Raw genomic sequence first — 17,868 nt, 5'->3', positions numbered from 1 at the left:
TTTACGCACAAAACACTGCCTCCACTAGACAGGAATACACAATGTATTCTATGAAGTAATTTACCTGATCAATTAAACTAGCGTTTGATCCCTCAAGCTCTGCCAGGCGGACACCAAGTCGTGATCTTGACTTCAGCTCTTCTTCCCACAGATTATGAGAGTCTTGTGCACTTTGATTTAAAGTTGTTTGTTTATGTACCTGAATCACAGAACACATAAATCGTATTCTACCAACAGTACAACATACTTTCTTTTGTAGATCATAAAGGTATTCATTGAAAAAGCTCTATGTTTAATCAATAATCTAACTTGAATACACGTTGATGAGCAAGACATCCCTATTGTAATTACCTAATTGAACAGCGGTGTACAGATTATGGGAATTTATAGTAATCTATTGTTCAGTGTGAATATGAAATCATAATACAGAAGATTAAAAGGATGTCAGTCTTCTAAGTACAGTAATTACAATTAGTAATTACTGTAATTACAATAGTAGAACCTGTATTCAGAAAACAGATATATATATATATATTATATAAATGCTTAGTGGCGTCTGTCTGTCTGTGTGTCTGTGTGTGTGTGTGAAAAAAAAAAAACAAGTTGCAGCGCCACCTGCTGGGCAGAGTTATGCACTGACCTACTAAATTCTTAGTGTGTGTGGGAAAAAAAATTCAAAAAGGGCTGAAATTTGGTAGGGCTCAAACTCATTTTCGTGAGGTAATTTTACCTCATGAACACACATGTGTAGAGGCGTGCGTTAGTGTGTGTGTGTGGAAAAAACTATTTTCTCAGAAAGGGCTCATCCAATTGACCTGAAATTTGGTATACTGACATTATTTGACAAAAAAATTAGAATAGTCAAGTCAGTTAACTTCCATCATCCCCCCTTCCCCCGTGGGAGGGGTAGTAAAGGCTAAATTTACGAGTTGAGGGGTCAAACTCATTTTCGTGAGGTAATTTTAGCTCATGAACACACATTAAAAAGGCCGCTTGCGTCGGGATCTAACGCTCTTCCCCTGAGGAGGCCTGGGCTAGGTCCAAATGCATGACAAGAACCTTTTTAAGACCTTAAGTAGCTTGATTTGACTAGAATACATGAGTATCATGCACGGGTTAACTTGTGTATATATATATATATATATATATATATATATATATATATATATATATATATATATATATATATATATTTATTCTTTAGTATGAATAAACTGTATGAAGTATATGACACATTGTAGAAAACAGGCTGTCCAGTAAACATTGGTATCTATTGGATCACTCCCTGGCATATTCCAGAATACAGTTGCTTTGTATTATAAAATAAAATAACTTTGCTTTCATTTTTAACATTAGTAAGGTTTGAATATTTTCTTTTAGAAATTGTGGGTTGGCTTAGGTTGAGGAGCGTTTAGCCTTTCCAAACCCTGACTGTAACCCTAATGACATAGTGGGAAAAAATAAATAAATTATGTTTTCTTAGAATATCTCTATTCCATACATTGTCTAAAAGTTTTTACATTTTGCCTGTAACGTGTTTATCAATTAGGATACCAATGTCATTTCATCAGTGTACTACCTCCAGGGGCAGGCTGGGCCGAGGGGCAGGGGGGCATCTGTCCCCCTGGCCGGTCCCATGGTGGCCTACCTTGGGCTGGGCCACCTGGTTTTATCCTTTAAATGTTCCTAATAGGCTGCTGAGTCAAGTCTTGCCCTCTGGGCTAAAACTTGCCAGTCTTCCCCTGACTATCTCCCTGTGGATAGGTCTTGACAGCACTGATTAGGATACAATAGAAAAATACATTTAATTAAAAGAAAAAACATTTTTTGGAATTACTCTTAAAAAGGAGGAGTATATTAAAAAGTACGTGGAACAGTTCTTACATACCTGATGGTTTAACTTTTCTTCCAAACCAATTTTTGATGACTGCAAATTAGTTACTAAATCTTCCAACCGATTCCTAATCTATAAAATATAAGTTGGAAAACACATATTTAAAAATGTCTATTTAGACTGAATGTCTATAGCATAATTAACAGTACAATGATAATTATCCACTGAACCAGAAAGCACAGCAATAACTTATGTAGTCCGCACCCAAAAAAGAAGCTAACTTTTAAATAACGATTGTCAGCACAATCCTCTATTTGTAGCGCAATAGGAAAAAGAGAGCTTGAAATCGGACATCCTTCTTCACTGGTAATGTACTTGGGGATATCAGAGATAAATGACTTACAGAAACAGATTCCTGTAGCTCTTTCTGAAGAATTTCAATTTGTCCCATTTGCTGTTTTGCAGTTGCCTCTATTTTGGCATTTTCAATTTCAAGTCTGAAAATAAATAAATAAAAATACAGATGTAGGTACCATACGGTCGTTATATAAAACAACAACTCTAAAGCTTTTCCAAATAAATTACAAATAGACAATAATTGTCGAGGGGGCTGCCTGTGTTATGGGAGTAGTCACCAGCCTGGTGCGGCCCCACCCATTTTGGAGGATATCTGCTATTTCTTTTGGTGGCCCTGCAGAGAAGTATTTCCACAAAATTATGCTGCAGAGCAGTAAGACCAAATATACCATTCCTCGTGGTTTATTTACTAAGCTGATTCTCTGCGCTTTGCAGTCATCTTTTAAAATGACAATTAATTAAAGTCAAAGCCCATCGAGTTTTGTCTTTAATAAAATTGCTGTTTTAAGAAAATGACTACAAAGTGCTGAGAATTGGCGGTTCCTTAGTAAATACACCCATTAGTCTCTTCAGACCATAGATTTTCCTCCATTGGTATAAGAGTCTCCTGCATGCTTTCTAGCAAAATCTAAACAAGATTCTTTTCCAGTCTTCTTTTTGCAACGTACCGTAAAGCACAGAAGTGCCCGGAATATTTTTTTACCATGGACAATTCCTTCCATTTCTAGAATGGAATATTAGAACTCTGTTACATATGTTATAGGCCTACATAACAAGTGCCTTTCTCACATGCATACTCAGTATTAAGAGTTCACATTTCTGCCATACTTTATTATGTACTTGACAGTGCTCATGGGTGTGTTAAAATTATTTAAAAGTTTCTTATGCTCTTACTCTGATTGGTGCTTTTCACTAACATTTATGATGAAGCCCTTATTTAAAATACACAGAGGTGTATTTATATAACATTTTTAAATAAAAAAACAAAGTTAAATAAATTGAGACCCTTTAATTGTTCCAGGGTTTATTTAAAGATTTACTGTAATTGTATTTGAATGTACTACTAATTTGTGTTGGTCAGTAGCAAGAATTGCTGAATAAATACATTTTGAATTTATGATGCAAGATAAAATGTAAAGAAAATCAAAGCGTGTGAATACTTATTCTAGCTACCATATGTGCAATAGGCAAGCTGAACAAAAAATGCACACCACATGCACACGTCACGTTCATTAGTAAACAAGTTCTAAAAAGCAGAATGTATGAAAAATGTATGCATAGACATGCATGCTGTTATATAATGTTTATAATAAGACATTCCTCATTTGTCATCGCATGCATTCATTAAAGGAACAATGCGTAGTATGACATGAATGGCGTTTGTTAGTCGGCAGGTAGATAAGGGTTTAGTATAATGAAGCATTGAGTTTATGAGCAGGTAAGAAAGCCAACAAAGATTTGCAGAAGGGTAGAGGAAATCATCATCAGGCAGAGAAGGAAATAACAGCTATACACATGGGTGGTCAATTGGACCATAGCCCTTTTGGTTGACTTTCAGATTGAGTGACAGGTTTGACCTGTGTGTGGATACCATAAATAGTAATAGGTCTATGTATATCTTGATAAAACACTTGAACCTACTTTTGTACATGTTCCTCTAGCTGTTTAACTGTCTTTTCAGCACTGGCTCTTTCAGAAGAAAACTCCTGCACCTTCTGAAATGCAGCACTCGCTTCTCTCTCTTTATCATCCAATGCATTCTTTAACTGGTGGTTACGTCTTTCTGATTGAATAAATTGGTCCTCCAGATCTTGCAGCTGCAAAAATAAACAGAAAACTAATATGTGTTCCAAATGTACTATATAAACCCTCAGTTAAAGTGTGCCCACTTTCTTTACCTTTGATTTGAACTTCTCTAATTCTTTCAGAAGGTGTTGTTTTTCCTCCTCAAGGGCATTTCGATAACGTGTTATGACTTCAAGAGATGCCTCAGACATGGATAACTTCTTCAAAGCATCAGCAAGTTCCTGCTGCAGTTGTCTTATAGTACTCTAAAAGAAAACCATTAATTTGTAACTTAGACAATCTAGTAGTCCATGTATTCCAATGCATAAAACATGAGAGATAAAAAGCCAAAAGCAAAATAAAACACAATGAGTTAGGAAAGATGTCAACAGCCAGCTAGCAAGTTAAATCCTAAAGTAATTTCAGAATACTTTTCAAGGAAACTCAAATCTGTTTTCACATGTAGCGCCGTCTGGTATTTATTCAGTTTGCATCCTTTCCTATGGCTTAGTATATCAATGGGGTTTTCTTGCCTTTAGCCACATACAGATTGCTTAAATAAAAAGGTCTGCCTGGCCATACAATCATGCACATGAATAAGCTATATATTACCTTAAAGACATACATTAAACCAAATTCTCTTTGTTATATATCACCTATGTCACGTTACTGAACAAACGTACTTCTTGGAAAATTAAAAATAAATAATTAAAACAAACAAAAAAAAAACCAAAAACACAAAACCACCGGTTAATACTTGATAGAACATTGAGAATTGTCCTGTTTGCCATTTGCATCAACTACCACATTCTCAATTTGAAGGTTAGAAAAAAAAAAAAAGTTAATTATAATTACTGTTAATTTCATTTTATAGAGATACTCCGTGACATGCATTACAATGTGCAATTTCCCTTTTAGTTTAAGTAGATACAGGTTAAGTAAAATCACCCCCAGACACTATACAATGCATTTTCTCCTCTTCCCCTACATCTTTGAATAACCTCCCAAGTTGTGTCTGAAAAATATCAACATATCAAATATGGGTGGGAAACTTGACTGCCAGTGTTTATCACAAGGAAAAGGAGTTAATGGTAACTATTTTTCATTCTTCAATCCTCCATGGCAGCTATTACAATGGAATGTACCCATGCAATGTATTAGGGAGGGTTACAAAAGAACAGATCAGCCATTCCGATAATAATGACTAGTGAAGGCAAGGATAGATATCCATTCAGCTGCTTTGTGAAGCATATGCTCTTGTTGCCCAAGATATTGCTACCACTCATGTTAGGTGGGCCCTCATAATCTTTTGCAGTTTTACCAATTCCTCTTGTACACCTGTTAAAACACTTCTCGGATCCATCTGGAAATGGCACGTTTAGAACTGTCCTGTTTGCCAGTTGCATCAATTACCACAGTCTCCTGCTTCTGGTATCTCCTTGGCGCTTTATGAATTCCACAACTGCCTTGTTGCATGAAAATATTCTAAGGTGCTTCCCTTTTAATTCAAAAGTGTTGAACTGCCTTCCATGATGCTCTCATTTCTAAGAAATGTACATAAAGATTTTTCTTGCTTCGTGACCCTGCTCCTTGTCCCATTAGTGATAGAAGGAAGGTTTCTCCAGCCTGAAGTCCGTTCCTTATCATTGTTTGGTGAAAAATCTGTGCCAGGGGTTGGATCTTGATACGCCTTTTTTTCTGATATAGATACCTTGCTTTGTAGGTTGTTTTATCTGGACCCCCAGAAACTTTATTTGCTGTGATGGGATGAGATTACTTTGTCATGCTCATAATCCAGTTCTTGCATAAAGGCTGTTACTGTCCTTCAGTTGACAATGTGCTCCAAATTCCCTACCACAAGGATGTCGTTCAAATAGGTCCATTTCATGACACCTGGCTTTCATAATTCCGCCATTAGAGTAACTAGCACTTTGATAAAGGTTCTCAGTGATGTTTCCAGGCTGAAGGGTAGGCAAGTGAACTGAAAGTGCTGACCCATGACCCAGAACCTGAGAAAAGATGCTTCGCACAAAATTTCTATGCCTCTGCAATACTTCCAACATCTATTGTCTGCTCACCTTCTCTTTGAAATCTGTATAAATTCGCTCTCCCAACAATCTGAACTCTCTGGCCATGCCTGACTTCAAAGTTGTTCCAGTAGAAATATGAGATTTTTAAAACAGCTCTCCATCTTTCTATCCACAGGGTCCCTATGAAGAGCACCATCTTCAAGATGAATAGTGGTTCTGGCTTACATAGCTATAGGTGTGTCTACTTTTGGAACAAAGATCCACTTCTGTGCCTCTTCATCATCAGCAGCGGCACGCGACGCGGGTGCAGAGGCAGCGGCACGACTCGGGTGCAGAGGCAGCGGCACGCGACTCGGGTGCAGAGGCAGCGGCACGCAACTTCTGTGCCTCTTCATCACTGAAGGGATACATATGTTCTAATCTGAGTAATCCTGACGCTTTTCTACCTGTGTCCATTCCTTATGAATAAGTTCTTTCACTACTTGATGTACAGGGAAAACTCTTACCTTTTTTACAGAGATGCTCAAAGAGTTTTTTGAGCTGCCTTGAAAGTGGTTTCGGCATTCATCCCCCACACACTTGTATGTGATTGAGCAAAATTTCAACATTATTGTTACGAATAAATGCAGGAATACAGCTAAGGAGCCAGGGATGAAAACACTCAATGTTTATTGCTGGAAGTACAAACTGATGGCGTAGAATTGAGCATTACAGGGAAATGCAGAAGTAAATACCAGGTATACGGCTGATGCAGGTAAGTGGTGATATGAAGAGGTCCCAGGCAACAGATAAACCACATGCACAGCAGAATGGAAAGCAACACCAATAACCAACAATGTATGCTTGGAGTGACAGGTATACATAGGGAAACACCCAGGTGCAAGGGATAATAGTGCAACAAGGTTAACTTGTAAAGGATAAGAAGCAGGCACAATAGCAGCGCCTCTGGTGATCAGAGGTACTGCTAACACATAAAATGAAACATAAATAATAAAGTCCAATAGTCCAGGAGGCAGGAGCTGCCAATACAAAGCAGCAAGCTGTAGGCAGATCGTTACAGTACACCCTCCCTTAAGGGCGGATTCCAGACGCCCAAATTACCAAAAGTAATTGAAAGTGTCCGAGACATAGTGCACTATGGGTGGCCCCGAATGCAATTCCTCGTCCAAGGGCGGAAAGGCAAAGGAGACAAGGACAGATGGAAGTTCAAGCACCGCAGACCCTGCTCTCTTCTTTCCCCTTTTCTTCTTGCGAGGATTACTCAGAACAGCAGTTTGAACCAACTGTGTGGAGCACAATGGTATCTCTTGGCCAGGTGAGATAGGCAGTATTGCTGACAATACAGAGGCCCCGCAAGATGGCATAGCAGGAGGTGTTACAAACTTGCTGATTACTGCCTCAGTAAAGGATTGTAAGTCCGATAAGATGGGATGATCCGTCTCAATAAATGGGTTTGCTCATTCCAAAGCTTCCCCCCTAAAATGGGATATTAGAAATAGTACCTGTCTCTTAGGGTTATTAATGAGGCTTGATACAGAGGGAATCTGTGAAGCAAAAAACCTCTGAAGGGCACTAAGCTAGGAAGGGTGCCCCTCAAAGAAAGGTACGGCTCAGACTTGGCAGCAGGCGATTTGGTAGCAGGCCCGGATTGGGCGGCAGACGACTTGGCAGCAGGCCCGGACTGGGCAGCAGACGACTTGGCAGCGACAGCACTGTGATAAGCCTCAGAGCAGACAGACTCAAGTGGCAACTTGGGCTGAACCGCATGGAATGGTAACTCACGAGATACGGGACCGCACGGCGGGAGCTGGCGCCTCAGGACGCACGGCGGGAGCTGGCGCCTCAGGACAGGCGGCGGGAGCTGGCGCCTCAGGGCAGGCGGCGGGAGCTGGCGCCTCAGGGCAGGCGGCGGGAGCGGACGCCTCAGGGCAGGCGGCGGGAGCATCAGGTCAGGCGGCGGGAGTGGATGCCTCAGGACAGGCAGCGGGAGCATCAGGTCAGGCGGCGGGAGTGGATGCCTCAGGACAGGCAGCGGGAGCATCAGGTCAGGCGGCGGGAGAATCAGGACAGGCGGCGGGAGCGGACGCCTCAGGACAAGCGGGGGTTGTCAGATTGGGCCTCAGCCCAAGGAACAGAACAGGTGAAGTGTAAACAAATCCGGAATGCAGAGAGGAAACAACAGAAGATGATTCAGTAGGCTGTTGTGGTCTGTGGAGAGGACAGACTTGTAAGAAGTGTACATTACTGGCACAGTAGACTCACAATTCGTTAACTATTCTGCGCCGCCGCTCCTCCTAGGTCAGATGGGGGCATGGACCATCTGTGATCCGGAAATTTGTTACACAATAGTTCTTAGTAGTCTGCCAATTTGTAGAAGCACAATTAAGGAGGTGCTGTTTGCATAGATTCAACAGCAGAGAAGGCTGGTTGAGGCAAATCAGCAGCTTCTGCATTAGGAGAGACAGAATCTGACAGTCTCCTAAATGGGTCCATAAGTAAAGCAGAAGCTGAGAACGTAGCAAGATTATGTACATTTGTAAAGTCTGTACCAAAATTGGTAAAGCAGACATGTTGCAAAAACAGATAAAAATGAATTGCAGTAAAAAAAGTTCCCAGAATAAAATCTTTCACACGACTCCTAAGCTGTTTTTTTGGGTTGGTTATACTGTTACGAATCAATGCAGGAATACAGCTAAGGAGCCAGGGATAAGGTGAAAACACACAATGTTTATTGCTGTAAGTACAACCTGATGGTGTAGAATTGAGCATTACAGGGAAATGCAGAAGTAAATACCAGGTGCTCTCTTTCTTCCCTTCCATAGGCTCTACAAGAGAACTAAAAGGATAGGATATTACAGCTAACTAACTACAAGAGTAATGGAGGAAACAATAAATCACCAATAATTTAGAGACTTAACTAGGGTGGATGCCCTTCAACTTTTTGGGGTTTCATCCTGCTTAAGATATCTGGCTGCTGTACAGTCACAGTGAAGATAGAAGTCCTCTCTACCTTTGTTTGGCACTCCATGTTAGCTCTCGGAGATCTCTGAAGCGGTTTATGCGAATGTGCAGGCCGCCAACATCAGCAAACTGGTGCATGTTTTGAATTATACACTCCAAGAGGTAGCAGACTGATGTCCCTTTTGGCTTACACAGATGGTGCGTCACCGCACATAGTAGGTAAGCCCCTGCACTATAGAAAAAAATAAAACACTACCGGACCTACCTATACTAGAGACAGTAAAAGATGCAGCGGAAGAGGAGAAACTGCATTACATACCGTTTGAGGGTGTTTTTACTTTACCTTCTAGATTATGTAGAGACAGGTTAATTATCCATTGTAATGGCTGCAATGGAGAATTGAAGAGTAAAAAAAAATAGAAAAAAAAGATACCTCAATGAGAGCACAAGAGAGAAGGAGAAATTTGAAAAGTAAACATTATAGGCTTTTGATACTAACTAAATTCTGCATAACACACATGAATTATGGACTTGATAAGCCCGTTGATGAAGTACATAGTTTAATTAACAGTTAGATTTTGTTCAGGAATTGATGCCATTTATCAAGAATAAACACAAACATTTTGCTACCTGAAGTAGCAACTGAAATTGCACCCATCTCATCCATTAATGAGGTGTGCATATAAGTTTTTAAAGTAATGCAGCAATCTCAAGCATCATGTGCAGCCTGAGATGTAGGGAGCAAAATATAGTATATAAGTAACATAATATGCTAATTTTCTTGCTGCAAAAATAGTCTAATTATTACTATGATTACTACTGATGACATGTCATACACAGGGCCACCTTAACAACAGTATGGGCCCCGGGGCACAGCAGTGCACCGGGCCCCTATATATAAATAAAAAAAAAAAGGTGACCGCAAAAGGTACGTTTCTTTTGTTTTTTTTCTTTACAGGATTTGTTTTTACAGCAGACCTGGCAGGGCCCCCTTTCCCCCTGGGCCCCCGGGCACCTGCCCATCGTGCCCAATGTGAAAGAAAGCCCTGGTCATACAGTTAGGCAAACTATAGGAGAAATATAAAATAATACAATATTTCCACAGCTCTGGCACCTGATTACATCACCGCAACAAACTATCCAATAAAGATTCACCATCCCTATGACATTGTCCTACTGGGCGATCTTCTGAGATCTATGCTGACTAACAATATCATATTGCATTATAAATAAACAACAATAAACAGGAGTTTATATTCTATATTATTAACAATAAGAGTACTATATCCTTTTCTCTGATTCCATCTGGGGGACACTGCTATCATGGGTTGTATGAGGGGACTCAGGAGTTGGCACTTAAAGGGGGGAATTCAATACCCCCCGAATTAGCGCGGCGTTAAAGCTGATGCCGTTATTATGGTAATTTAAACCCGGCTTTCTTCTCACAGCTCAGGGAGCTCTGCGAGCCAAAAATTGGCTTTGAAACTACCATAATAACGGTAATAAAGCGTAGGCTGCGTTACTTTTACCTGTAACACGGCCAATTGAATTCCCCCCATATAGTTAAATTGTTACACTAACTGTTGATAGAAGCTTCTCCCCTCTGCAACCCCTTAGCTCCTCAGTGTAATTTAAAAGCCCCAAGAAAGGGAAACAGAAACATGCAACCAGCAATACAATTAAAGCGTAAAGGGCTGACACACAGAGTCCATCAGATGGAATCACAGAAAAGGATTTAAAGTAAGTACAAAAATCCTCTTTTCTCTTTCACCTAATCTGGGGGACACTGCTACCATGGGGACGTTCTAAAGCAGCCCCCTGAGGGGCTGCAGCCAAAACTTGCATCAGGAGACGTAAAAACATGAAAAACATAAAAGCGAGTAAAGGTGTGGACAGAGAACCGGGTGGTCGCCCGGCAGAACAGATTTTTTTTCGTGGTAACATATAAGATGACTCATTATGTACAGGAGTGTGTGTGTGTGTGTGTGATTTTACAGATATCTACAAGAATATACAACAGATACAAGAAAGTCATATGTAAGGTACTTTGCCCAGACAGTGCCTCTGGAGTGCTGAGTACCAGCAGAGGAGAGGAGTCTGTCAGCAGCAGCAGGAACTGTTGACAGGTAGCAGTGTCGGTGAAGTAGAACCACTTTGTAGTTTCCAGTCCGTGCTACTTCTTCACCATCTCCCTGAGTGGCTTCAAAAGAGCATACCAAGTGGTAGGGGGAGGGGGGGGGGCATGCTCCTCCCAGTCTCCATCACCTCTACTTCAGTGATGTTCCTTGCTTCTAACAGGCACAGCTCCTCTTCTCAAACGTGTTTGATTGCAAAGGCTTCTTTGGCTATGCCTTGAACGGCTGCTGCCCATTTAGCATAGCAGAAGTACAGACCACGTTCCCCCCTCCCCTATAAAAAGGTACATAGTATAGTCCGTGAAGATGCTGAAACCATCTTGACCTCGCGGCGCTCTATGCCACCAACAGCAGTGCTGGTTAGTCAGCCTCACTGTAAGTTACAGCAGCGATAGAAATTATTGTAGCTGTGCCTGTTTTCTCTGTGAGTGCCACTGGTTCTCGCCTGTACATAATAAGCCTGTCTGCGGGAATCAGTTTCCCTTGGAAGACTATGCCTGTAAGTAAAGTGTGAATCAGTAAACAGCAAGGTAAGGTACAATAGCACCTAATAAAAGAATAAAATATAAGCTACTGAAATAGCTGCAGAGCAGCTAAAATTAAGCCAGTTTCCTATGGACACTTAAAGAACACTGATGAGCTACTGGGGTTGCAGAGGGGAGGAGCTTCTGTCAACAGTTACATTAATAGTTTAATTAAGTATTAAATAGTCCCTTCATACAACCCATAGCAGTGTCCCCCAGACTGGATGAAAGAGAAATAAAATTGTACTTAATACTTGAAGTCATCAGGCGACTCTCATATGCAAGTAGGTTTTGATTTCACTGAAAGCTGTGCATCCCATTACGCAACATTTTCAAAAGTATTCTTATGACAGAAGATGATGTTTTTTTACTTTCCTTTACTGCAAGCTGCTAGAATAAAACACCTAAAGCAGTAGGCACATAAACACAAAAAAAACTGTCCTACCTTCTTCCTAGTACTTCACTTCCTAGCACACGGATTTTTCAGTCACATATTTTTAAATATCTTAATTCTCCCAACACTTTAAAATAATATTTCATGAAAATATATTGGTTAATTGATTTAGAAATACAATTTTATTATAAAGGGGTATTGCATCCTATACTGCTAATGGCTGTGGCCCGAATGCCACTGATCCTCAGAGCTTGACCACCACTTAAGTGCTGTCTGACCTTTCTCACGTGACACCGAAATCAGCAGTGGCAATGGGATCACTAAACATTAAAGCATAAGCAACATGCAGTGCTCCCTACGTATTGCCCTTTAAGGTGTGCCCATGTTATCAGCAATGATTTCAGATGTCTTTTATTTTCATTGTGCTAAACATGCAAACTAAAAAAATGCACCACGTATACAGATATGTTAGTGCCGATATTTGATTGGCCCTCACAAATCTTATAATCAATCAACAGCACAGGATATTTTATAACTTCTATATTTAATCTACTCCTATTTTATCCAGACGATGTAAACTGCTATATTACTACAAAGACAAAAAAGTCACATATAAAATGATCCCTACCTCCCGTTCGACTTTTTCAGTTTCAAGCTTATAAAGTTGCTCTCTAAGCTCATTAGACTGATTAATCAACTCCTTGTTTCGGTCTTCAACCATGTGAACCTGTCTCTCAGAATCAGTTCGCAGCTTACTGAATATATCTGTAAATCTGTCCTGCACATCACTGACAGCCTTTTCTTTGATGATGCCCTTATTTTGCACATCTTCTAGCTGTTGACGAAGCTGCATATTCTCACTAGTAATCTGGGCCAGTCTTTCCTGCACGGACTCTTGCTTTACATTGCTTTTGTTAATTTGGTCTTTTTCAACCTGGAGGGTTTGTTCAAGCTCTTTTATTTTGCACTGTGCTTGTGTCAAATCCCTCTGTGTACCATCTAAAAGGAGAGCTCTCTCTTGCAGAGATAATCCTGTTCTATGAAGCTCATTTTCCAAACCGTTTGATTTGGCTTCCGCTCTGCTGAGCTGCTGAGACAGGTTGTTGTTGCTTTCACGCAAGTTGGACAGGTCGTGAGATAATTTGTCTTTGGATCGCAACCATTCATCACGTTCTCTTTGCAAGGTGCGCTCTGTCTCTGTTTTTATTGCCAGACTTCTTTCATGCTCCTGTAAAGCAGAGTTCAAACGCGAACGTGCTGCCTCCAGTTCTGTCTCTAGCCTTTCCTTGCATTGTTTTTCATGCTCTAGCTTAGAACAAAACATATTTGTCTCCGTCTTTAGTGCATTAAGTTGTCCATTGCATTGAATTACAGTTTGGGTTAATGTTTCTTCATTCATTTTTAGATCTTTCCTGAGATCTTCAACCTTTTCCTTTAATATATCATTTTCAGTCTCCTCCTCTTGACAATGAGATCGTACTTGTTCCAGTTCTTGTTTAAGTACGTTCATTTCATCTTGTAGTGTTATGTTGCGCTGGGTTAAAGTCGTTACCTTTTCATTGGTCTCGGAAGGTTGGCTTAGTACCTGATGACAAAAGCAGACAACAGTCTTCCGTCAGCTTACTGTGCGCTGCACCACTTGCAGAATTATATTTATCTAAGCACACCTGTAATTGCTTCTCTGTACATTGCACTTTGCCCATACAGAAAATGATTACATTCACAACAAAAAGGCATTCTTTCATTCAACCTACAGGCCACATTATGTAACAAGAAACTAAAGAAGTTCTTATGACTAACTTTTCCTATGATTGTATTTATAGTTATACGTCTACATTTTCAACATAATATTTTAAACTTGACTCTTTTAGAACAATATTTAATGTTTACACTAGTATAATAAATGGGATTGGTTTTTAGGTTATGGAATAATTCCTCGGTTTGAAGATTGCAGACATCCTCTTGGCTAGCAGCTATTAGCTCTGGGGGTAAATGTATCATACCCTGGTTTTTACAACTCGCGGGAGTTCGGCGACTTCGCAGCTTAATTTAAAGCGGAGCTGCCTTGTAAAGGGAAGTTTCCCTTCACAAGGCAGCGTCGCTTTAAATTTAAGCTGCGAAGATGCCGAACTCCCGCGAGTTGTAAAAACCGGGGTATGATACATTTACCCCCTGGTTTTTATTGTTACCTCAGCACCTGAGGAAACAATTTTTCCAATTGATAGTTACAGAAGTTTTTGGGGAAATAGCGTGAACATACATATTTCAGTAAATGGGATATTCACACTCTAAACAAGACAAATAAATATTGGAAATATTTTGGTTTTACTACTGCTGTAGGAAGGAGTATTGGCCAAGGCATTAATTCTTTCAGGGGTGGAAAGTGACCCATATCTAACTGCTCCAAACAATGACTGATCTGATATCTAAAAAGAATACCTCAACATTTTTAGTCAACAGTTTGGTTTCTTCCTCTTCATTCCTCTTCCTCAAATTATTTAAAACGGTTTCCTGATGCACTCTGGCACTGTGTTCTTGAGCATATAGTCGCTGAGTTTCACTGCGTTCTTCTTCCACCTGACAAAATAATTAGTAATAAAACAATTTCAGCAATACGTTCATTTATATTTAAAATGAGTGAAGACTGTTTTAACATTGCAATGATTCAAGTAACTGATAATTGATTGATTTATTTTGACACGAGAATAGTTAGAACCTATTATCTACCCTGCTATATTTATAATTCATATATCTATAAACTGGGCCACCACATGTGCCCCGTGGCATTGAGTCTCCCAATGCCTAACATTGTGGAGAAGAAATGCAACATCACAGGAAAGTTACACAATGGATGACTGGTTAATGCTGATAGAAACAATTACTACATTTATATTCATACAATATACATACACATTACCTGTTTCAAACTGTTCCTCAGGCTCCTCATTTCAAGTTCTAGGTTTCTTAAAGCCAATTCAATATGTTGCTTTTCTTCCATTTCTTTGCAGCACTGATCCTCCTTCTTTCTTAGCTGCTCTTTGCTCTTATCATACAGCATTTCTGCACTCTTTCTTTTGTCTTCTTCTTGTTTAAGAGTAAATCTAAGAAACAATGTAGGTACCATTTGTTTTCATTTTCTCTCCAAATCGCACATATAGCATATACTGTATAAAACATATATGAGTAATAGCATCTTTGTAATAAATGAATTTTTTGATAGAAAAGCGTTTATTCAGTGATATAAACTTTAGTAATGCAATAAGAGGATTTTTTCTTTGTACTCACCGTAAAATCCATTTCTCTGAATCCATTTGGGGGGACACTGCTCACCTTGGGTATAGAGGGCGCTGTGCTGGGACTAAGCCACTACAAAATTAATTTGCTTGGCCTGCTCCCTCCCCTCTATGACCCCTATACGGAGGTCCTTCAGTTTTTAACTATAAAGCCCTAATCAATAAAAACAGAGGTAAGCGCTCATCTAATATGCAGCCCCTATAGTACAATCGGCAATATATAAAAAAAGAAAGGGCGCATTTTTCTTGTTCACTGCGCCCTTTCTTTTTTTATATAAAGCCCTAAGATAGAACTAAAGTAACACTCAAACAAGAACCATGCAACCGAAACCAGAAAATAAGGGCAGGAGGGCAGTCTCCCTCAAATGGATTTTATGGTGAGTACAATAAAATTCTCTTTTCTCATTCATTCCATTTGGACGACACTGCTAACCTTGGGAACATGCCATAGCTGCCCCTAGGGGTGGGTACGCTCAGACAATACTACGTACAAAACCTTGTGGAACCTGTAGAATCTAGTGAAAGTGTGTACAGAGGACCAGGTTGCTGCCTGACAAAATTGTTCAACAAAGACCCCATTCTGCACCTACCGGAGGCACTCACTTATCTGGTAGAATGTGGTGTAATATCTTCAAGAACTGGGGTTGCTAAGATATAAGCCTGATGGATGTTAGCCTTGATCCACCTCACAATGGTCTGTTTCAAATTTAAAATGTGGGGACAGATTTATTGTTGGGCATGTCATAGATCAGCTTTAAGTTTCAGTGTAAAAATAAAGTATTTGTGTGCTACATGACAATAAAAAGCCAATATATTCTTTATGTGCAAAATAATAAATTAATTTACACCCCTTGCATTGTAACATGGTTTGTCCAGGATTAAATCTACTCCTCTTTTTGGCTTTGCTTAATGACTCGGGCCCCTTGTCTTTCACAATAGCCAATGTAAGTTTTCCACATTCTGTGTTTTAGATTAGGTCAGTTTCCTGGCTCTGAACATGGTCTACGGATGACCTTCTAAAAGAGAGCCTTTTTTCATGAAAAATCATGGCCTCAACTGCCATGTCGTCAAATCCACCGAGCCAAGTCCTGATGGTAAAATGGCTCCTGCTTTAGAAGATCTTCTCTGGGAGGTAGTTTCCATGGCGGTTCTGTCTCCATGCTTAGAAGAACGGCATATAATGATCTTCTTGGCAAGTCTGGTGCCACTAGAATTACTGGTACACCTTCTCTCTAGGCAATTTTCAGTACTCGAGGCAACATAGGAATCGGAGGGAAAAGATACACTACCTAGTACTTTCAGAGGACAGTCATGGCATCCACTAGGAATGCTTGTGGATTCCTGGTTCTTGCACAGTACCAAGCTTCTTTGTTGTTCAGCCGAGAGACCATCATGTTGACCTCCAGCTGACCCCACTTCTCCACAATCTGGTTGAACACTTCCAGATTGAGGGACCATTCCCTTTAATGGATGGCATGTCGACTCAAAATAAATAAATAAATAAATCAGCCTCCCAATTGTTAACCCATGGGAAGACCACTGAGACTGCTGGTCAGTGTATGATTTTGGTTGCCTCCCTCATTGCTAGAGGAAGAGGACATATTGTCCCCCCTTGAAGATTTATATACAGTATATGCCACAGCCATGGCATTGTCAGACTGAATTCTGATGGGTCTGTACCCCAATAGTGACTGAGACCACAATAGAGCGCGGAGAACCGTCCTTAGTTTGAGCACGTTTATAGGCAGCCTTGCTTCTTCTTTGGACCATTGCCCCTGAAAATAAAGGTTTGCGTCACTGCTCCCCACCCCTGCAGACTGACATCTGTGGTCACGGTGGTTCAGTGCCATACAAAGAAGGATAGATCATGGTTAAGATTCTTTATATCTGTCACCACAGAAGGGACTGATGGGTCTGCAACGATAGTTTGAAAAATTGAGTTGTCAATTGAGGATTAGACCTCAACCACTTGACTAGAATCTCGTTCTGGAATGTCCGAGAGTGGAAGCGTACAAACTGCACTACTTCAAAACTAGATACCGTTCTCCCTATTAGCATGCAATGGAGAACAGATACTTGCCTGAGGGACAACAAATCCTTCATTTGTTTATGAATGATCTGAATCTGCCCCTCTGGTAAAAATGTTCTGTCACCTGGTGTTGGGAAGGAGACCGAGAACAAACATGTGCTGGGCTGGGACAAGACTGGAGTTTTTATGGCTTATTACACATCCATGCGATTCCAGTATTTCTTCTGTCAAACGCAAATGGATCAGGAGAAGAGAGGCAGAGTTTGCCTTTGTCAAAAGATGGTATGGTATGGCAGTCACTGCTTTTGTTCATAAAAGATACTACTGCTGCCATAACTTTTGTAAATACTCTTGTTGCTGTAGCCAGACCAAAGGGTAGTGCCCTGAATTGGCAATGTAAGGTTGTGGTGACCTTCACATATTAGAATGTGAATATATGCATCTTTGATATTCAAGAAAGTGAAAAATTCAGGTGCAGCACCGATTCTTCTTTTCGTTATAGCTGACCGCTGATGGTCAGAATAGG

General features: G+C 40.2%; 1 protein-coding gene across 2 annotated transcripts in view; it reads right to left on the bottom strand.

Moving 5' to 3' along the window:
* Window positions 1–17,868, bottom strand: part of ANKRD26 (ankyrin repeat domain containing 26) — an 88,605-nt gene that overhangs the window by 16,284 nt on the left and 54,453 nt on the right. For both annotated transcript variants that reach the window (XM_075208968.1, XM_075208967.1), the window contains exons 26-33: window positions 14,938–15,121; window positions 14,460–14,597; window positions 12,649–13,605; window positions 4,090–4,242; window positions 3,833–4,008; window positions 2,238–2,331; window positions 1,889–1,966; window positions 65–199 (exon numbers count right to left, since the gene is read on the bottom strand). In XM_075208968.1, coding sequence (XP_075065069.1) covers window positions 65–199; window positions 1,889–1,966; window positions 2,238–2,331; window positions 3,833–4,008; window positions 4,090–4,242; window positions 12,649–13,605; window positions 14,460–14,597; window positions 14,938–15,121 — 1,915 coding nt within the window. The remainder of the gene's footprint in view (window positions 1–64; window positions 200–1,888; window positions 1,967–2,237; window positions 2,332–3,832; window positions 4,009–4,089; window positions 4,243–12,648; window positions 13,606–14,459; window positions 14,598–14,937; window positions 15,122–17,868) is intronic.

Source organism: Mixophyes fleayi, chromosome 4 (genome assembly GCF_038048845.1).
Source record: "Mixophyes fleayi isolate aMixFle1 chromosome 4, aMixFle1.hap1, whole genome shotgun sequence".
Classification (NCBI taxonomy): domain Eukaryota; kingdom Metazoa; phylum Chordata; class Amphibia; order Anura; family Limnodynastidae; genus Mixophyes; species Mixophyes fleayi.
The sequence above is the reverse complement of the archived record's forward strand: the minus strand, read 5'-3'. Positions and strand labels throughout refer to the sequence as shown.